General features: G+C 37.9%; 3 protein-coding genes across 3 annotated transcripts; 1 reads left to right on the top strand and 2 right to left on the bottom strand.

The window, feature by feature from the left end:
- Nucleotides 1–4078: 4078 nt before the first annotated feature.
- Nucleotides 4079–6928, bottom strand: LOC143450253 (transcription factor Sox-14-like). Its single transcript, XM_076950714.1, has 5 exons — nt 6833–6928; nt 6059–6466; nt 5622–5832; nt 5237–5494; nt 4079–5107 (listed from the first exon to the last, which is right to left on the bottom strand). The coding sequence occupies exons 2-5, from the start codon at nt 6245–6247 to the stop codon at nt 4887–4889; spliced, it is 879 nt and encodes a 292-aa protein (XP_076806829.1). The 5' UTR covers nt 6248–6466; nt 6833–6928; the 3' UTR covers nt 4079–4886.
- An 890-nt stretch (nt 6929–7818) lies between these two features.
- On the bottom strand, nt 7819–12744 carry LOC143450252 (ER degradation-enhancing alpha-mannosidase-like protein 1). The gene is made up of 13 exons (XM_076950713.1): nt 12323–12744; nt 12018–12090; nt 11703–11806; nt 11383–11554; nt 11043–11226; nt 10879–10970; nt 10572–10654; nt 10236–10356; nt 9785–9955; nt 9359–9529; nt 8963–9127; nt 8742–8890; nt 7819–8573 (listed from the first exon to the last, which is right to left on the bottom strand). Exons 1-12 carry the CDS (start codon nt 12628–12630, stop codon nt 8792–8794), a joined length of 1743 nt encoding a protein of 580 aa, XP_076806828.1. The 5' UTR covers nt 12631–12744; the 3' UTR covers nt 7819–8573; nt 8742–8791.
- A 2455-nt stretch (nt 12745–15199) lies between these two features.
- Nucleotides 15200–21076, top strand: LOC143449460 (phosphatidylinositol 4,5-bisphosphate 3-kinase catalytic subunit alpha isoform-like). Its single transcript, XM_076949674.1, has one exon. The coding sequence runs from the start codon at nt 16454–16456 to the stop codon at nt 19625–19627; it is 3174 nt and encodes a 1057-aa protein (XP_076805789.1). The 5' UTR covers nt 15200–16453; the 3' UTR covers nt 19628–21076.
- The last annotated feature ends 385 nt before the right edge of the window (nt 21077–21461 follow it).

The raw sequence follows: 21461 nt of genomic DNA, 5'->3' as shown, positions 1-21461 counted from the left end.
CCGTATTTGCAGCAGGAAAATTTGCAAAAATGTTTTTAAAAGAGTTTATTATACGATGCTTGAGCGCAAAACGTCGGATATAATAAATTAAAATCTTTCAATTTACTCCAATCGAAAACTACTCAAGCAAACGTATCCGCAAGATGATGATAAAGAGCTTTGTTTCCCTCGAAGACTTCGGTTATTTTTGTAATAAGCGGCTTTGCACATTGGCACACTTCAAAAAATGTTCGGTTTAACACCGTGCCAACTTTGCGTTAGCTCGCTCCTTAAGACTACATGGATACGGCCGCAAAGTAATTAATTTCTCATACGTTTGGGGCAAGTTACCTCTTGTATGCAATAGAAGCTACAAGGTGAAGTGAAATTCATCAACTGATAATGATGAGATAAGTTCCCGCAGAATGCGTACTTGAGTACTTTTTCCACCTGTTCTAGAGCTGGTGACGCGGTGCTTATTGCGAAATCTCCTTTTGCTTAATCGTCAACAATTTCCATCTATTTTGGTTAGAATTAAAGCAACACGTTGAACCAAGGACGTTTTTCAAACTTTAAAATAGCCGGTATTATTCCATTAAATCATTAAGTTCTCGTATCTTTTCCACAGTTAACTGAATAAGGTTTCGGTCTTATTTAGAATATCTTTATTTTTCTTTCCACATCGGTTTTACGCCTTTGATGAAACTAATAAAGGTTCTGTTTTAAACTGTTTTTGTGGTTGTCTGTCAATGGATTAGTAAACGTTTTGCGTGGGTGGTCAAGTTTACATTGATATATAATTAATTCATCGGCATAAAACACCTGATTATGATGTGGTGCGATGTCTGTTCTATGTTTTTAAAAACCTAGCTGTTGTGACGTAACACACGAAGTTGTCGTCTATAGCCAGGAACACAGGTGCTGGGAATGACTGGCAATGGCGTGCAAGCTTTTTTAGCTTTTTTCTTCCAAAACAGACAGATTGTTTACAGATTCTTGTACATCTTTTCAAGAGACGACTTCACGCCCACTGCACCTGACCAAAAACTAAACGCTGTAAAAGCCAAAGAGAGTCGCTATGCGTAACAATGCCCCCATTATTACCCTAACATTCCAACACGCCCACCATGCACTTACCGCAGCCCTGTGAGACAAGCGACCGCTCAAAGCGTTTTGTTGTAGCGATTGTAACGCACACGGCAGTGCCGGCTCTGGCCACCTTTAGGCTTCCTTTGGCAAAGTATTTGACAAGACCGCAAAAAAACCTTTCTCTTGAAAAGGTAAATGACAAGTTTTACTTCGATTTTTGTTTTGTTCCGGTAATATGAGCATTGTGATGGAAGCTTTAAAAGGTGGGTTGAAGGGCTATTTCGTGCTTTATATCCAGTAGTTTACGCCATTGTAAAAGTTTTCTATTTGTTTTTTTTTTACGTTTTCCGCCCGATTTAACAACAATTAAATAAGGATTGAACGAAACAGGAAAAGTTTTGCAGTAATCAAACAGACTATAGCACACAAAATCATTTTCGACAACAATTAATAAAAATATCGCTCATACAAACCCCGTTGTTGTCACCGTACTTGAAACAATCGTCACTACGTAAGCTATCAGCGCAATATGGCGTTACAAGCGACGTAAAAAAGTTTTCGATTCTTTATTTTACCGTGTTGTGAAAAGGTCACAAACGGTGACATGGCCAAACTTCGGGGAAAATATTCATTAAAAACGTCATAGCTTTGTGCTGTTTTTGTCGTAAGAATGACTACCTTCTGGTAATGAATGAAAGTCAGAGACAAAATGTTATTGATATTTTCTATTAGCGTGATCTCGCAAGCGACACCGGCGTTGCGTAGAGATGGTGAAATTTTTGCCAACGTCGTCAGATAAGATATACCCGAGATATTACAGTTGTTTAGGGAAGAAAGTAATTTTCTACCGCATTTTTAAGCCCTTGAGCTATATAGGCTAAATTGAGCGCCGGTATTGGCCAGCCGAAGGTGTTTGTTGTTCGGCCTATAAACGAACCAGCGTTACACTGTGGGATTATGACATCAAAGTACTTTTAATCTGATTTAGACTACACACTTGTTTGAGAAAATTACAATTTTCACATAAACTGACAACGGCCAATGTAACTGGTTTAGTCTAATCTATTTATCTTGTGTAACGTTCATTTGCCGCCTTGAGTCGACAATAAAAATATGTTTCTTTTTCAAATTCATCTCATTGTTACGCGACAAAAACAACTACAAAGACAAGTACACTTTTCGGCGACAAACTATTGTTTTTCACACAATAGCAGAATCACTTAAAATCTATCTGTTCAAGTTAGGGGTATTTTTAGAAACTCTTTGGCCCGGTTAAGTACTACTGTCAATAACACACGTTCTTTTCCGTTCCCTAATTAGCACCCTTCAGTTTTTGATAAAAAGGAAACTTTCCTATTCGCTGAAATTTAAACAGTGTTTTAAAACGGTTGACCCTGGGCCTTTTGTTACGTCACAATGATTTCTGTTATTTCGATGTTTAAAATGCTCGTTGTGTTACAATTTTCAACTCATTGTTCATACACAATGGCGGCGATTACGATCCAACAGCGACTGAATCTCGTAGCGCATTTTAAAGTGTTTAAATTTATAAAGCGCACGTCAAGAAGACCGCACGAATAAAATTTTACGTGATATGATGTAACAGACGATAAACAAGCAATCACCTAGTTTTGCGCTATTTCAAAGTTGTGTTATCAAAGATAAAAATATATTTTAACCGTGTTCTTTCTGGGTTGGACGCAAAGTATGTGTTAGTTTGTTGATTTTTCTTCTTTTTAAAAATCTTCCGCTCGCATTATTTCTAAGCCCACATGCCTCCATCCATTTACAAGCGCACTGCGGTAATCTCTCATAGGACCGCTAAGGAAGGAATTTAAAACTTTTGAAAAGAAAAACAATATTATCTAAATCAGGAAGTTCATGTCGCCGACACCTGTGTGTCAGGGGTGGGTAAAAATATCTTTGTTTCGTAACACTTTTCATTGCGGTTTATCGTCGGGGCAATACATTTATTGGTTTGTAATTATTGCTGGTTATTGTTAAGTAATAATGTCAATTGTTTGGCCATAGAGAGCCGCAACGTTCTAATCAATCGGCGTATTGTTTGAGAGATTTCGAGTAAAACTGAAAAATGAAACGCGACATAAACAAAAATTTCACCAAAAGACTTTCACGCAAGGCGGGAGAGTAACTGTTTTTAGTCGTCTCACCTGGTCGCTTAATTGGACCCCCAGTTGTTCTTAGAATAACTTTTCGCCGCAAATTACGAGCAAGTGCTAATTAAAACGTCTATTTGGGAAGACACTTTTAAATACCGCAGAATTTCGCTTAATTTAAGCTCTAATCACAACCTGCTGTGGCCTTTCATTTCCAGCTCTGCGTTATCTCGCGGTTTTCTATTCGCACGCGATGTACTGACACTACAAGGTACCTGCCACCACTCTATTACAATTGCCATTGTGACGTAGCGCTGAACATTGATTATGACATTTCGTGACGTCACAATGTACTTAAAAGATTGCTTTCGCGTTAATTGTCCAACTTGAATATACACTACAGCTGTTATCTGTTAAAATTCTGCATAGTCATTCCAATTAGGCCACATCGTCATGTAATATGCTTACAGCCTTATAAGGTGATGTTTCAAGCAATTTCACAAAATTCAAAAAAATTCTCTTGGGCCAAACATATGATGTCTTTGAGTTAAAAAACGGAAACTTTGATTTTCAATTCTTAGCTTCATTTCTGTCCATAAATCCACGGTACGAGTTTGTAAAAATAGTTTTTATTGTCATAAAAACAATGTCGTCTGTTAAAATATACAAGGGAGGTTTGGCCGGTACAGTAGCAAGAAAATTCGCGTGACAACCGATTCCAATACTTGGATAATGGCGATCAAGAGTCGGCAATTAGCGCTTAAATTCTTAATCACGAGTCTACTGAAACCTGCAATTAAAATCCAAGCCTCAACCGATCGCGTGCGAAGCGAATGGGGCAACCGGTTCTCGATTATGAAAAGTAAACAGAACGCGTTGCCTGAGGCAACATGTACATGAACTTGCTCATTGTAATGGCATGATACCAGATGAATCACGCGTATCTCTTGCTATCAATACGGGGCGACAATGTCCCCAGACAATGAATCAATAATGACTCGGTAAAGAAACAAAGTAGATGTTGTAAACTGGCACTAGACTTTGTGCAAGAAGTCGAAACAATTGCAATTGTTAAATTATGGCCGCATAAGGCGAGTAACACGACACCAATCATGCGTAACACAAAGGTGGATTTTAATAACATTTCGTTTTCAGGTTAAAGCCATCAAAGGCGCGGTGCTTTAAAAAACCTGCGCTCATAATAAGGTGATACACTCGCATATAATAATCAGCATGTAAGCATCGTCAAGTACAGCCCAAAACCAAATGTCAAAGCGAACCAATCTCAGCAAAATGTCAATCAATTTACAAGTGGGTTTAGTTTGTTGATAGTTGATACTTTGTCGTCACAGTGATAGATTTGGAATTGAACATTGAAAAAGTAATTGAAAATTTTGAAATATCGTGTGCAGCCAACCGTGTAAGGACACGCGTTTCCAATCCATTCGAGTGCACTTGGCCCTGAACCAAGTCGTTTAAAATCACCATCAATGACATCACAATGAATGATTATTACAGCATAGATATTAGTGCAGCTTGTATCCCCAGCAGGCGAGCTGGATCGTCGATGAAATTGGTTACAAGCACCCCAGAAAAAAACAACAAAGAAACAGAAAATATGATTTTTAAGAAACTTTAATAAAAATCTCTCAGGGCTTGATGGTCGTGTCAGCTCCACTGGGTGGCGCTCGATCGGGCACTTCACATGGCCGGTAGTGGAAGGGGCGTGAAGTAATCCAAACCGCTCTTGATAGGGGAATAGGGATTGGTTGCCCCCGGTACCAGGATGTAAGCAAAGGGGCTCTGCATGGTCGGGCTGGCACTCGGGGACCAGGAACCGGACCTGGGTAAGACATAGGAACCGTTCATGATGGCCGCCATAGCAGCAGGGGAAGTGGGAGAAGGAAGACCGCTAGTTGGCGCTAGAAACAAAGTAATAAGATAAATTGAATTTAGCAGGGAGTGACGTAAAGAAAGGCCAAACAACTGACTTTACATAAAGTATAAATTACTACAAGTTTCAAAGAAAACGCAACAGGTGATCGTCCTACCTGATGCATGTGGCGGGGAATAAAGTGATGATTGGTAGAGTGACGTATTAGGCGACAAGTCACGTGCTGCAACCGCAGCAGCCAATCGGCTTTGAGTGATCGCAGCGGCAAGGCTGACTGCATTTGATTGTGACGTCAGAGAGAGGGCATTCAGGCTCGGAAAGGAAGCCGTCGTTAATGATTGTGACGTCGGATAAAAAGCAGCCGCTGCGGCAGCTCTTGCTTTTTCAACCGCAATGGGATCAAGGGAAAGATGAGCTGCGTATCAAAGGTTTAAGTTAAACACTACAAAATTAAATTATCAAAACAGCTCACTTTAAAATTGTCTAAAGGTTTGAATTGATCTTATGGTATTTGTGATGTAATATACGTCACAATGATCCACCTGACATAGAAGGAGGTTCGCTGGTTGGTGAACTTGGAAAGAGCGGAAAGGAAAATCTGTCCTTTTGTTTGAGGAGGGATTTTGGCTTTCGTCGAGGTCTGTATTTGTAATCGGGGTGTTCCTTCATGTGAAGGGCACGAAGTCGCTTGGCTTCGTCAATATAAGGTCGCTTTTCGAATTCTGTCAAAACTTTCCATGAAGCTCCAAGCCTCTGCAAAAGAGAAGTTGAAATAAGTTTTTGGTGAAAACAAGTCACAGAAAAACAATCGTTATGATCTGCCCCTAGCGATAATTTCACAATACAAGCACTGGCTGTTGTTTACCCGCGCTTGACTCACACTCGAATGATCTCGATTTATATAAAGAGATTACGTCAAATCGACTGACGTTCGTGCTGGTGAAAACACGAAAAATTTTAATTGTCAAAAACAACTTACCTTTGAAATTTCAGAATTGTGCATTTTTGGGTTCTCTTGCGCCATTCGTCGTCGCTGACCACGTGACCACACCATGAAGGCGTTCATTGGTCGTTTAACGTGACCAGCTTCCTGTTTTGTAACAATGCTGCCCTCTTCCGATGACGTAGCCGGGCTTGGGGAGTCGCGATGAAGATGAAGGTTTTCCATGTTGTTGTAAATATCTTGCTGTTTCGTCACAATGACGTCAACAGATGTCGTTTAAAGTTTAGGAGCTTGAGTACAGTGTGAAACAAAGTTCGCTCTAGCGAAAACGGTCGTCGAATATCAATGCAACAATGTGCACAGTGACGTAATAATTACAACTCACTAGTGTATGGTTTCAAACTTATTTAATTATTAGTTTTGCGCAGAAGTCCATTCGTTAATCTGTAAAGTAAGAAAACAATATTGTTAACAATTGTTAACAAAATGTTAATTCAAAACAACATGTTGTAAAAACGAACAAAGACTAAAATTGTTCGAAACAAAATATAAAACAAATTATTTTTTATACTTTGACCTAAATTTGAAAGGAGTTATTTTCTGTCTTTCTGCTTCTTTTTAGTGAAGATTTAGTTATCCAAGAAATTTGACGTTTTTCTTGCAAAACATATTTTTGAGTCGGGATACTGATGTTTTTAAAACAATTTAGAATCCAAAGCATTTTCTCAATAAACTTTGAATATTTTTGGCAATGTTCAATAACTTGCATATCCACCTTTTTAAAATTACATGAAGTTTATATATTCCTACCAAATCCGTTAAAATTCTGCCGCTCGAAGAGCCTCCAATTCCCGCACATTAAACTTTCTCTCTTCGATCTAGACAACGATCTCACTAAACAGCGCACTGCAATAGACAACCTTTGCGATATGACAACAAGTTGTATATGACGGAACAAAGGTGCGAGCAAACTTCTTTTATTCGCTAACAAAGCGTCGGAGAAGATCGCGTGCAAAGCTTTGAGAGTGAGACCGCTTATTAATTCTTGTCTTCCGCACAGCTTTTCTCTAAATTACAGTCTTATGTCTGGCAACTATTTTTGTGGTGTTTCGCGCCGATGTTTCAAGGCGCACGGGCCTCGTAGATTAATTATGTCAATCGCTTTTGATAACAGATTTGATTCTTTTCTCTCTATAATCGCATTATAGGCTAAATTTCCCGTCGCTTTAGGTGAGAGAGGTTGGCCATGCGCCACAGCCTTACTTATAACTGAAATTTTCTGCAAAATTTCAAAGGGAAAGCACCCTGTGTTGAAGAGCATTCTTACATCACAAAAGGCCATAATGGGACCATTGTGGTGCATTGTTCCGCGAATTAGCTTTATCACGCAAGGCCTTTTTCTGCAAATAAACAAAAACTTTTTTAAGACCCCCACCAATGGGTCGTTGACAGACGACAATGTACTTAGTTTAGAATGAAATTCTTTGTTGAAAAGGCAACTCGTAGTGCGCTAACAAATGCGTAACATAAACCAGGCCCCTTTCTGTTGTCCTTTTTTGGCAGTTGTTTGTTCTAATTGAGCGTTTGAACGGTTAATCTTAAGGGTCGGGTATTTTGTCCCACAAAGCACAAACCTGATGTAATGCTACGGTTTATCAAATTGACCACCTACAGAAATTAGCTTGAATAATTCTAAAATTTGTTGTTTTAAAAGAGTTGGTTCTGTTATGTCTCGCGTCACAAGACCGATGAACACGGAGCACCTTACACTGCAAGATAAATAGCGAACATGCAAGGATTTGCGAAACTATTTATTGCAAACCTTCCCAAACACCCAACATTTCTAACACATGACATAACATTCGACGTTGTTGTGCTTAGAAAGTGCATAAAAATAATTTCAAAAAAATAAGACCATTTACTTCTGCTCAAATGATTATTGGCGCAAAATAAATCAAGACGAAAGACGGGAAGACACGAAAAATCTTGCAAATATGCTCGAAAGAAAGACATGATGCACTGATAACCAAGCTCTTTGTCTCCAGCTACCGGCTAATACTTGATTGAAATAACGAACACTAGGAACTTGACAAAGTCGTACATGAACTTGCATCAATTTGTTCTTGATGACGTATTGCACACATAGACAAAGTAAAATAAAAAACGCTATCTTTTTAAAGTGTTTTTACAAAAGCATTATGTTTAAAGGCTTGCTTTAAAAACTAAAGAAAGAAAATGGAAACACACCTACATTGATAAAATAATAATGCATGTAAAGGCACTTGCTACAAAGCAATCTTGCGACAACCGGGACAGACGATATTCTGACGTCATAAACGCACCACGTACCAATTAATAAGTCTACAACAACAAAGAGCGTATATATTTAAATAAGAATATAAAGAAATGAGCGAGGGACAGGAAGGATAGAAAGATCCAGGCCGTTAGCAAATTCGGATCCAAACTTTCCAAAAATCGAACTAGAGAGGTTTTTTCTTTGGCAGTGATGGTCACCTTTGGAGAACTCAGGTCACCCGGCCGAAAAATGGTTCTGTACCGAAACAGAGAATTAAATACTTAGGGAGAAACTATGTTGAATATGGGGAAGAGGGCAATTCTAGGAAAAACTGATATGAACCGGATGAATACTCCGAGGACAAAATCAAACAGCTTTATCTAACAACTCTACCACAAATTAACTACAAGCCTAGCTCCATACTCATAGTGGTGCAGATTACGGCGGCAGTGCTCGTCTGTCCCGGTTGATTGTCACGTGACATGCCCGACCATTTTCTTGAGTTGACTGAAGTAATCTGGCCGCAATGGAAGGGAAAATGTACGCTCTGGTGCTATTTTGTCGCACTGCATCTGCAAAATACAAGTAAATTCAAAACTCGAAAAAAACTTCAAAAGTCACATCGTCATACAAGTATACAATACATTGTCGGTGAATGTTCTGTTTGTGACGTCATTATGTGAATTATGACAGTAGTCGAGATATTTCTCCCATGTTTTTTCGATGCGGGCAGGCAGTAGGTGGCCCTCCGTGGTGAAGATAGTTTGCATAGAAGCCGCGTTGTGCAGAGGATTTTCAAAGTCAAACAGCTGAAATGAAGGATACAGCTGAGTGATAAATATCACACACAGACCCAAAGGAATGTACACAATATTAAAAACAGCGCAACGCTAGAAACTACCACATTACTTCACAGGCAAAAATGCCATAAAAATTGCATCAAGAGATAAGATTGTGTAGAAATTATACTGACTGAATATAATATTCTTGTGAAGTCCAAATATAGTATTATCCAGCAAGATTCTAACCCATATACGTACAAGATAGAGGTATTTGCAGGTTTCGCTCAGGAAAAACGACTCCATACGATCTTCCTGTGACTTATCAAGGACGTTATGCAGAGAAGCGTAACCACAATCAGTTCGAGTATATTGCTCCAACGAATCCAGTATCTCGCGTCCGACATGCAGATAAAATGGGTTCTTTGTGGCCTGGCATAACAGACAACCTTACTCCACCAACATATTAAAGCAATCAGGTATTACAGTCTACACAATACACATGTTGTAGCGACACACTATAGTCAAACTCCGGGTACCAGGTTCAGAAGTACCACAAAATTTTAACAACGGTTCAGTAGATGGTCCATTTAGTGGGGTTCTAATGTGGTGGTAAGTAAAAAGCAAAATTATTTTTTCTATTTTCCTGAGTTAAAGAATCGTGGGGTGATGGGGAGAAGTTGTTACCCTGTAAAGAAGGTAGGTGCTCTCCATCAACTCGGGGCGAAGTGGGTAAAACCTGACATCTGGAGCCTTCAGTTGCCAGTTAAACCTTTCAGGGAGAGCGTCGTATCTCCTCCAGATGGCGTAATAGAGAGCATGGCAACATATTGCTTCCTCGATGTCACCGCTGAGAACCTTCACAGAAATCATATACAACAAATTAGCCCGGCAACATTTCATAAACTCTTAAAATAACCCTGTTGCCAGATGTTCACATTGAATTATAACGGATCAAGTGAAAGCTTATCTACGTAAAATATTCAACACCTCAAAGTAATTCAACAGATGTCACAAAGTGCTTATGATATAGTGATACTCATGAGTCATTATACTCTATCTAATGCAATAAACGCAATGCTTAAAGTTAACGAGATTCCACTGTTATATATAAATTTAGTGGATTGAATTTCCTCACCAGTAGACCGGGTAAAAAAGCCTGCAAGGAATCAATCCAGGTATTGACCATGCTGCCACTCAGAATGTCGACGTTTACATATATTGGGGGATCTCCCTGCCCTTCATTACAATGCTTTCGTCTGAAAACATTTCCTGGTTAACAAGGTCTTGGCAAAATTCTACTTTCACAAAGTAATTTTTGTTATTTTATTGGAAAATTGCTATTACACAAGGCCAAATAAAAAAACATGTAAATGCATCTCCTACATGGAAATAAGAAATAAAATAAATTAAGTCATCCTGGATTCAGATCTAGCAATATTTAGAAGTTTATAAATGAAAAATGTCATCTAACCCTCGACGTAGGTGGTCTTTTATGCTTTGTATCGCTTCAGTGAACATGTGTAGGTCACGCTCCTCACCAAACAAAATATACGCCTGTAAAGTAACGGTTTTGGTCTGAGAACATGAAATGAGATGATGATCACAAATAAACCACATTTAAAAGTCAATAATATATGTTATTTTTGACATTTATACGTTAGTTTGATGTCTTGATGGTGTTAGTGGAATTTAGAAGCAATAAAACGCATATTAATGAAACAGTTATTAGCATAATTATGCAACATTAATTATAATTAACGATTGAAAATGAAAATTACCTTTAAAAGATATTCAAAAAAGGAATCAGCTCCGGCTCCAAGTCCACTTTGTCTTCCCATCCATTTACCAGTGTTTACGTCAATGGCAACCCCTGTCGAAAGACCAGACTATAAACATCACCAAGTCAAAGTTCTTGTGGTAAAGTAAACCATTGCATATTTACCGACTAAACCAGTCTTAGCATCTCTCCTCGACCACAGTTCGTCAACAGCACGTCGGGCAGCGTTCTCAAATGTCGGGTCGCCGATTAAGCGGCTCAACGTTCCAAACTCCAACAAGAGGGAGCCGGCACCAGCGGTAGCGGTTTGTGTGATGGTGTCATTTGGGACTCCAAATTTTAAATTCACCTGCGTACATAAAACTGAACATTTCACGTACGGTATACCGGCTTGTAACATGTCACAAAACAATCACAAACAGTAGCGGAAGTAGAACTGTACAACTTTATAAGCATTTATTATATAATAAGTTATCAAGGGTGGTGTACACTGAACGATATGTACCCTGGGAAAAGGAATTCCGTTCTTTGTTTTTTCAAACGCTGGCAGCAAGCGGACGGCAAGATCATGAGCCATTGACAATAACTCATCATTGTATCCGTCCGGTCTCATGTCACCAAATGGCTGCTTAGGATCAGTGATGATGAGGTGAGCAGAAAGAAGGGATCCTAGAACTCTGTTCAAGATTCAAACTCATCATCATCCGAGAAAATGATAACAACAGAACATACAATGGTGCCTTTGATTACCAGTGAGCAATGACATAGGCAACTGTTTTAAATGTTCAGGTTTTTGTTCAGAAGTTGTCAATAAATACAACAAACCTTATGTTGGCTTCGAAGACTTGGACGGTTGAATTTAAATCAAAGGACACACTTTCGACAACAGTTTGGACAGCTTTCTTGAACTCAGAAGAATTTCCCATAATCTGTGATTTGAAACATGAATTCCATCAGCATGGGGTTTAATTACAACTTATGCACTTTATAACAGTGAAATAGCTACAAAAAACACCTTGTGAACTAATTGGTGCATTCTGTTTAACTGATGTTCGATAAAGATGCAACACGTCTCAAAACGATTAGAAGAGTCTAGTAAGTAAGAAACAATAGTATGATGTAAACCAAACAACCACTTACAGCCAACGTATCCAAAGAATCAACTAGCGCAAGTGAAAAGTTTCCCAAAACATCATTAATATTTAGATTAGAGCTGTAAACACAAGAATTACACATTGTTTAGGTTATATATATATAATTAGTCTGAGTTTAGTACCTGTGAAATCTACGATAAATTTAGGAATTGATATGGCATGTGAGATTGATTTTGAAGAAAAAAGTATTTAAAGTAATGGTATTTATAACAGACTATAAAAATCTATATACATACAAATTTAATAACAGTTTTTAACTGGAAAATAGCGATCATGAAAAATTAAACTTACGGGTTAGAAATATCTGGTCCTCTCCCCGTACAAGCAATTGGGTTCAGCTCATCTTGGGGGAAGGCGTATTTCATGTAGCTATCATATGCAAAATAAAACATATTCCTGGCGTCTTCCTTGCTTTGTAGTCTCCATGCTTCAGAAAAGTGTCGGTATTTGTTTCCATAATAATTTCCCCAAAACTCATCAACAAATATTGTATTTTCAACATCGTAAACGGTTGCGTTCTGAAAACTTGCGACGGAAAGGGTCAAAAAGGAAAGTAGGGAAAAGTAATTGGCATTCAGCCAGATAGAATTAGTTGACATCTCAAACAATCACCTGGCATCTTCACTTCACAGCCAGATTTATTTTAATGCACAAGGTACCATTGCAAACCATGCAAAAACATTAAAGCCAGGTGCTAGCTTACATCTGTAGATTATAAATAGGCTTCACTAGTTTAATTAGCAATAATTATCAGGTTATATTTCGCTAAGCCACTGTAACTAGCACTGACCTAGCAATTGTGTGTAACGTTTAGTGTCTACAGTTAAAATATACTGTCAATACTACCACCATGGAGGAAAGCATGGCACTTGCATGGAAAACCTTTTCACAAACATGTTAATTTTAGTAAATAACCAGGGCAAGGTTGGTCACTGGAACGCTAAATTAAAACAAATAAACACAGCAGAGGCATTTTACACAGTTGCCGTATTGAAATAAGTGACCAGATTTTCAACAAGAGAACCTGCGGATTTTTTTGGTATTTTAGGAAAATGTTTGAAGGTTGAAGAACAAATCTATTTTACTCTGAGTTTAACAGTTAAAAACATTATCTCATCTTCTATAGTTATCTTTTTATAGCAGTTTCATAACCTGTCTAATTGAACTTGTGTAATACGTAAAATTTTCGCTTCACATTGCACCTAGTTATGATGAAAGGTGATTCGAGAGAAAAAAGTCCAGTAGCAATCGTCATAAATGGTCAGACTTCGTTTGCAAGTACTCCCACTCTCAGCCTGTCTGAAGAGCATGGTATTATGATAGTTTTCAGTGAGAAATCACGTGTGCAAACAGGCTAATTTTGGCATCACGGCGTACGCCAAAGCCTCAATTCTTTGTGTGTTTATTATAAATAGAATCACCAATTTTTATGGATTATTTATTATAAATTGGCGTGATGCCAAAATATTTGGCAATAATGTTGGTGAATCAGTGAATCTCATGCATGCAGGAGCCACACTTTTCACCATGGAACCATGCCATTATTGGTTAAAGAATTGCCTCAACCTAAATTAGGACTCCTCTGAATACAAAAATTTCTTTTTTCTTTGCAAGCATGATTTTTCATTAAAAGCTGCCACAAATTCCGTCTGGGTTTTCATACCGATACCAACTTACAGTTCCAGCATATTATACAAACATCCTGACAGTGCATAGTGGAAAGTAAGGCAGCTGCAGGAGATTGATTTTCGCGCACACAAAATTTTTTTGTCTTTATGCCGATTTATAATAAACAAAGAAAATCTGGTGGTTTGAACATCAATTTAATAAAAATACAGAATTGAGGCTTCACTGCACACACGATTTCTCGTTGAAAACTGCCGTACTTTCCAAACGGGCTAACAGTCTTAAGCTATTTGGCCTTTTGAAATAGCAATCCTGTTAGACCTGTAGGGCCCAGCTCTCTCAATTTTTTGTCTTACAACTTTTTAATGTTTAGTGTTTAAATTACTGAATTAGGTAAAAATTTAAAATTTTAAAGCTTCAAGGTATATTTTACTGGCCCGTAGGCACAGAAGCTTTGTAATCTTTAAAGTTTACACAGTCACTCTAAATACTGACGTGGCTTTTTTATCATAAGCAATATTTCAAAGACGGGACAGACCTAAAAGCCAGACCTGCAGAAGCTACTGAATTAAGCATCTTCTGCTAAGTTGTTTTAGATGTAATACAACACCCATTCAAGCAGGTACTGCAAGCATAAAAACTTTGAAAAATAAAAAGCTAGGCGCAAAAAAATTTCAACAAATTTGACAGAGCAGACAAATCGTTATAGGCCTATTTCGATTAACGAATTTTCATGAAAAAAGACTTGGGAAATCACCGAATGACGTCACCGTTAAAATCAACATCTCAAGTTTAAAATGGATTCTCACTTGTTATATGTTGTAGAAAACAAACTGTGTTTAAATGTTTTTCATTAATCTTACAATACTAGTTTGAGTCTTGTTCTTTGGGTTTGTTTACTTTTGAAGAGCGGTTACATAATGTTTCTAGAAACTGAATTATAAATCACACCATGGCGTGAATAACCAAAATCATTATAGTAATATTGTACCGGTAAAAGTTACTTACTTTTTGTGTTTGTCGGTTTTGTGTTAATGCATCGTTCTTTTTCTATGACGAAAAGTAATTAACAATACGATAGGTAACGTAATAAAAGTTGCACGGTCTTTCACGGTGAAATGCTCAGTAAACAAAAAAATTTCTTGATGCAACAGCATAATATTGCACAAGCTAAACTGTCACTTATTCTATGTTTAGGAACGTAGCAGAAAATTTTCTTTACGTTAGCAAAATCTGTATTAGTAAATTCCAATAGGCCTATGACATGACGCTCTTAGTCGCTTATTACAACGCATTAAAAGCAGCGTCATTCAATTAAGAATCAGGTTGAGATGAAATTTTTACGTATAAATATGCTACAGTAGTTACAAACGGGGTTTCTTAGGCGAATTTTACTGAGTAGAAAAGCAAAAATTCAGACAACGTTCATTTAAGTTAAATACTTTCAATAACAATCAAAAGACCAATAAGATTTCTATGCAAAAATCAATTGTTATGATCATTGTTATTTATTTGTATGAAAAATGCCTAGGCAAACTCAGAATGTAGGTCGCGGTTAACTGTATTGATGTATGGTTAGTCATTAATGTCTTTCCTTTTCATACGTTTGCAACATTTTACGGATCTTTTGCAAAAAGGCTTAAAGAGCAAAAATTGAGAACAGAACTTTCAAAAATGTGCCTGCACAATGCCAATAGAAATCACTTACAGATGGCAGAGGCGACATCAATCAGGTTGTCAGACTGCAACAAAACGGATCTCACTAAAACCCTGAAACGAAGGAAATAGACCTATAGTTGGAAAACACTGCTTTCAGTTTCAATACTTTCAGATTTTTAGTGTGTTCTGACGGAACGTCATCGTCAGTTCCTGCATAGTTTGTATCATCTCATCCTACGTTTTGCATAAGCCAGTAAGCTAAGATCTTAGCAAAACCTGATTTTCCAGCCTAAAACAAAATTTTGATATCCAGTGCAAAAACTGTAATATCTTTCGATAGAAACAAGTTAGAAAGTCCTTTTTTCAACTTCCCGGCATATACATCTCGTTTTTGTGTACGCTAAGCATCAGAGACTGTATCTTTAACCACTGCATGACTAAAACAACTTCTTTACCTGACATATTCTGGTGATGTTTAAAAAAAAGTTTTTCAGAATAAATTTTGGCTAAACATCGCTGTTTAAAACTATGTTATGCAGGATAATATTCTGCATGTGACGGTTAAAATTTTGTTGTTGTACGTTGAGTATAACTTGTTTTATTTTGGTTTAAATCAGCAGCGTAGCATGTTTTCTTGTACATTATCTACCCAAACTTATAAACTCTTTGTTTAAACATCGGGGCTCTTTGGGTTTAAGAAAAAGATCAGGTTGAGCACTATTTTGCTTAGTTATTTTAATCTACGCAAAGCAGTGCTAATTATTTCAGCTCTTCGGTCCATTCAGTTTTTTGTGTATTTTTTGCAAAGATAATTCTAAGAGTTAAGAAATTAAAAATAAGTCTAGAAACTCTTGTTGTCAAGAATTGTTTGGTATCAAAAATGTTTTTGTGCATAATTTTTGTATTTGCATACTTTGGTAACCCATAAGCAACATACTCAAATCAGATCTAGTGTTAGTGTCACAAACTGTAGAATTTTACCAACAGCCTGATGATGCTATGAATACTCAAATAGGATGAATGAAAAATGCTGTTACTGACATGTTGCCTTTAACTGTGTGTTAATTAATAAATATATGTAATTTTTTGTAAAGGTAATCACCAAATAAGGTAGTGCTGGCCGCCCTATCCCTAACCATGTCCCCTTCTAGCAGCCATTCCTCTGCGTCTGGTGAGCTTTGGGGGTTTCCCTTGATGCCGAGTAAGGTTACGGTTGATGTCATGCTTCCAACCGGGATATTTCTATCCATTGAAACGACTCGCGAGTGTGAATTGCTGGATCTTAAAGGGAAAGTTTGGGCTATGGCACAAGAATTGCCCCTTTATGCAATGCTCCTTGAACAAGCGGCATATGTCTTTGTCGGGGTCACCAAAGATGCTGAACGCGAAGAATTTTACGATGAGCAAAGACGGCTGTGTGACATACATTTGTTTCAACCGGTGATGAAGCTGGTAGAAGCCAAAGGAAACCGTGAAGAAAAAATCCTTAAGCAGAGCATAACACAAGCTATTGGAATGTCAGTTGATGAGTTTGACAGAGCGAAAAGTAATGAGGTTGATGATTTTAGAAGAAATATTAGCTCTTTGTGCAAGAAAGTGGTTGACAAGAGGAATTCCGCCAAGAATGCTCACTCAATAATTTCCCAATTTTATCCGCCAAAACTTGAATCTTCAGCCAAGTTGCCGCTGCACACAGCTGAAAATCTTCTGAGTAGGAACACAATTGTGATTCGTGTGTGGATTGTTCAGAAGAATTCTCCACAAACTAACGCTTCCGTTCTCGTATCATATGATGCTGTTCCATTGACAGTTATCTCAGAAGTCCTGAAGAAAAAATCACTGTCTATCACAAGGCAAGAGAAACTTACAAATGCAGAAATGTATGAACAATACGTGCTTAAAATATGCGGCGTACAAGAGTATTTGGTTGGGGGTTATCCTATTTGTCAGTATAAATATATTCGGCAATGTGTCAATCGCGATGAGCCTCCCAACCTCATGCTAGAAAGCATCAGTAGTGTGCTTAAAACAGTTTCAAAGCATGAAGAATACCCACAACCGAAAATAAGCAAGTATAAACCTGATAACACTGCGAAAGTGTCGCAGGCTTTGCCATCTTCATCGGTCACAAAACTCTTTCGTGTACGTGTCAACTCCGGAAGTTACCTCAACGTTGGTGAAAATCTTTACGTATTTTCTAACATCTACCATGGTACGAAACCACTGTGCCCTCCCCAGAAAACTGTGGAACTTGACTGCACTGAAGCTCCAAAATGGGAGCAATGGCTAGAGTATGATATATCTATTAGCGATCTACCACGTGGAGCAAAAATTTGCTTGTCTGTTTGTGGCCTAAGACGAAGAAAGGATGAACACTGGCCGCTGGCATGGGCCAATCTACCACTGTTTGACTACCGAGGCTACTTATTACAAGGCAAACAGACTGTTCGACTGTGGCACCCACCATGCCATATGGATGGATTTTTAAACCCAATTGGGATCAGTGGATCAAATCCTCGCAAGGAAATGCCTTCCTTAGAACTTGAATTTGATGTTTTCGGTTCCACTGTGCAGTACATGTGCGAACCTGCTAACTATCAGGAAGCAGGTGATTATGTGGACACAAGTGGTTTCATAATGGTCGGTAATTTTACTATGCCGCATGTTAATGAAGCTATTAAATTTGAAACCATGTCACAGCTTATCTTATCGATAGTGGACAGAGATCCATTGTCAGAATTGACTGAAAACGAAAAACGAATGCTGTGGGAGATGAAGGACTTTTGCATCCGTATTCCTGAATCTCTGCCAAAATTATTACAGTCTGTGGAATGGGAACATCGTGAATGTGTGCAGCAAGTGTATGCTATGTTGAAAAAATGGAAATTTCCTAACCCCGAAGTTGCTTTGGAATTACTAGATAGTAAATATCCGGATCCCACAGTTCGAAAATTTGCAACCACTTGCCTTGAGAGAGGTTTAACTGATGATGACCTGCTGAAGTATTTGCTGCAACTTGTGACCGCCTTAAGGTTTGAAACGTATCTTGATAGTGCTTTAGCAAGGTTCCTACTCTCAAGGGCGATCACTAATCAACGAATCGGACATTACTTATTTTGGCACTTGAAATCCGAAATGCATGACAATCAAGTTGCATTGAGATTCGGTCTCATTTTAGAGGCTTACTGTCGCACATGTGGCCTCTACCTAGATCAGCTTGTCAGGCAAACTGAAATAGTTGAAAAACTAGTTAACGTGAACACCATTTTCCAGAAGGACGATAATGTTTCACAGAAAACTCTACGTGATCATTTGACTAAACCAGATTACCATGAACTGTTAACAGACAATACAAGTCCTCTCAATCCCGCTCACAAGCTCGGAACCCTTTGCAAAGATCTTTGCGAAGTGAAGTCGTCAGCGAAACGTCCAATCATCTTACACTGGCACAGTGACGATCCTCTTGCCGATCACTTTAACGCAAGTCACGGAATCCTCTTCAAAAATGGAGATGATCTTCGTCAGGATATGCTGACTTTGCAGATTTTAAGAGTGATGGATGAGATATGGCAAGATGACGACCTTGACCTGCGTATTAATCCTTACATCTGCATTTCAATGGGGCACAACATAGGAATGATTGAGATTGTTCAAAATGCAGAGACAATCATGAATATTCAGAAGAAGGGTGGTGTTGTTGGTTCATTGCAGCTCAAATCCGGTACGCTGCACCAGTGGCTGAAAGATAACAATTTAGGTGAGAAGCAGTATCAGAAAGCTGTGGATAATTTCACTCGTTCTTGTGCTGGCTACTGTGTCGCCACTCTCATTCTAGGTGTAGCCGACCGACACAACGACAACATTATGATTAAGAAGAATGGTCAGATGTTTCACATTGATTTTGGCCACTTCCTGAATCATAAGAAGAAAAAGTACGGCATATGTCGCAACCGAGTGCCGTTTGTTCTTCCTGGGGATTTTATAAGGGTTATTTGTCATGGCGCCAATGTTGATCCATCAAAATCTCCTGAGTATAAGGATTTTGAAAATCTCTGCTGCAATGCTTATATGTCGATTCGAAAGCGAGCCAGTGTGATCATCAACTTACTTTCCATGATGCTTGGAGCTGGTCTTCCCGAGCTTTCTAGTTTTGATGACATTGAATTTGTTCGCACTTCGCTCGCTGTTGAAAAGAATAGGGATGAAGCACTGCAATACTTCCGCACTTGTTTAGCAGCTGCTCAAAATAAACAATGGACAACCAAAGTGGACTGGGTTTGTCATGCTGTGCGTCATGGTGTTAGGAAATGATGCGATATCGGTCCACTTTTCATCACCTATAGAGCTCTTTGAATTATTTTGTTTTGTGGTCATTTTTATCTACAAAGTTCTAGATAAAGTGTTCGTTTGTGGACAATCATTTTTGCCAACTCTCTTTCAATTCTTGCTCTGGTTCTGCTCTTCATGGTTTCAGCAATAATCTTTGAAATCATCCAGGCTGTGTTTAATCTTGTGGCACTTTGGTTTTATCATGATTTACACCATTCTCTCCTATGTACGAAGTGGACAATCTAATTTCTAGATGCTATTGAAATGCATTTTTAGCTTTTTAAAGATTAAATTGACATTTCTTGTCATTAGCGCTGCATGCAAGTTTTTAAATATGATACATGATTGGTACTAGGCTAGAGGTACTATTGGTACCAGGTTTTTTCAAGGTTCGATTTTATTTTATAAAAATTCATAAATAATTGTTTTTTAAGTTTTGATTCAAACTTCTTGAAAAACATTTAGTGCAATGTGAAATATTTCGTTTCTTTGTTTTCACTGGCCTATTATATCTCATTCACCTGTGTTATAGAGATTTTTGCACAGGCTACACTCATTTTATGAGTTTTTACAAGGACAAGGTGGTTAAATATGATACAAAATAAGCCGCAAAGTTGTGGAAGATGAAATAGCCTACCTCGATCTTGTATAAAATTCTCTACATAGTTGCCTCTGCATATAATGTAGCAACACTGGCATTTTAGCTTGGTGCTAATGGGAAATTATTAAAATAAGAATATAATATTTTGTCAGAAGCCATAATTTGTCTGACATTTGTTTGCATTGCAACTTTTGATATTTTCATTGTTGGTTTCTGTTGGGATTTTGTTTTGCTTACGACACTGATTTTACAGGGCATACCTCTCAGTCTCGTGGTATCACACTTAGAATAAATTTCGGAGTTTATACTTTATTATTGTGCATTTGCGTGTGTTATCAAAAATTTCGCCCATTTTTTTAAAAGTATGTTGCCTCAATAGCTAAAATATGATATTTGTTGGATTATGAATTATGATTATTATTTTGCGGTACCAAGTGTATTCAGAGAATTGTCAAAGGTTGTGCTTCATATATGTTCTGCTTCCAGTTCCCTGCTTTTTGTTCTACTGTATACAAAAGTTCCAATATCGGTGTGCCTTTGTGTTTCTGGAAATACCTCTATTTTGCTGTTCAAAGTTGACTTTATAGCAACGATTGTAAGTTTATTGCTAAATTCTTAATCATGAGAACAGTTGTCGTTAAGAACTAGGTTGTATACTTTTTTTTTATCAAGTTTGACCACATTTTGTGAAGAGTTGAGAACTTTGTTACTGTTGCATTATTTTTGATTTTTTGACTGTTCGTTTTCACTTTTTTTTCAAAAAGTTTCATTTGTTTACTTGTACCAAATGATACCATTAAAAGTTTAACTTGTGCGTGAAGCATTTCTAAGCTGGCGGTCGTGCTGTTATGACATATTGCTTTCAACTAAATTTTTTAGGTAATGGTTAAACACACAGGTATACTGGCAGGTGCCAAATGTAAATCAAAAGTGCACGTTGTTTGCAAAAACAATTCTGTAAATAAGCGTTAAAGTTAGTTACTGAATACGACGGCGTTTTCGGGACACTTTGTCATTGTATAGTAGACTGTAAGGTACCGACCATTTCCAAATCTAAAATAGACAGTCGTAACTGACAGTTTTCAAACCTGCATAATTCAACACAAATCATGATGAGCTGAGCTCAAGGTTTGCAGAGAACATGGCGCACTTTAAAGATCGAAATCACTTAACAATATGATATTTTAAAGAAAACGTCAGTTCCGTAATTTTAGT

This window comes from Clavelina lepadiformis, chromosome 3, assembly GCF_947623445.1.
Source record: "Clavelina lepadiformis chromosome 3, kaClaLepa1.1, whole genome shotgun sequence".
Classification (NCBI taxonomy): domain Eukaryota; kingdom Metazoa; phylum Chordata; class Ascidiacea; order Aplousobranchia; family Clavelinidae; genus Clavelina; species Clavelina lepadiformis.
This window is presented reverse-complemented; position numbering and strand designations above follow the sequence as displayed.

Excerpts from the sequence above, each read along its gene's own strand:
- LOC143450253 (XM_076950714.1), bottom strand. The coding sequence starts at position 6,247 with ATGGAAAACCTTCATCTTCATCGCGACTCCCCAAGCCCGGCTACGTCA. Across the intron at positions 5,495-5,621 it reads CGAACCTCCTTCTATGTCAG|CTCATCTTTCCCTTGATCCC; the intron begins GTGGATCATTGT and ends TTTGATACGCAG. Across the intron at positions 5,108-5,236 it reads TTCCCCGCCACATGCATCAG|CGCCAACTAGCGGTCTTCCT; the intron begins GTAGGACGATCA and ends CTTTGTTTCTAG.
- LOC143450252 (XM_076950713.1), bottom strand. The coding sequence starts at position 12,630 with ATGTCAACTAATTCTATCTGGCTGAATGCCAATTACTTTTCCCTACTT. Across the intron at positions 12,091-12,322 it reads GGACCAGATATTTCTAACCC|CTCTAATCTAAATATTAATG; the intron begins GTAAGTTTAATT and ends TTGTGTTTACAG. Across the intron at positions 10,655-10,878 it reads TTTTTGAATATCTTTTAAAG|GCGTATATTTTGTTTGGTGA; the intron begins GTAATTTTCATT and ends GTTACTTTACAG.
- LOC143449460 (XM_076949674.1), top strand. The coding sequence starts at position 16,454 with ATGTCCCCTTCTAGCAGCCATTCCTCTGCGTCTGGTGAGCTTTGGGGG.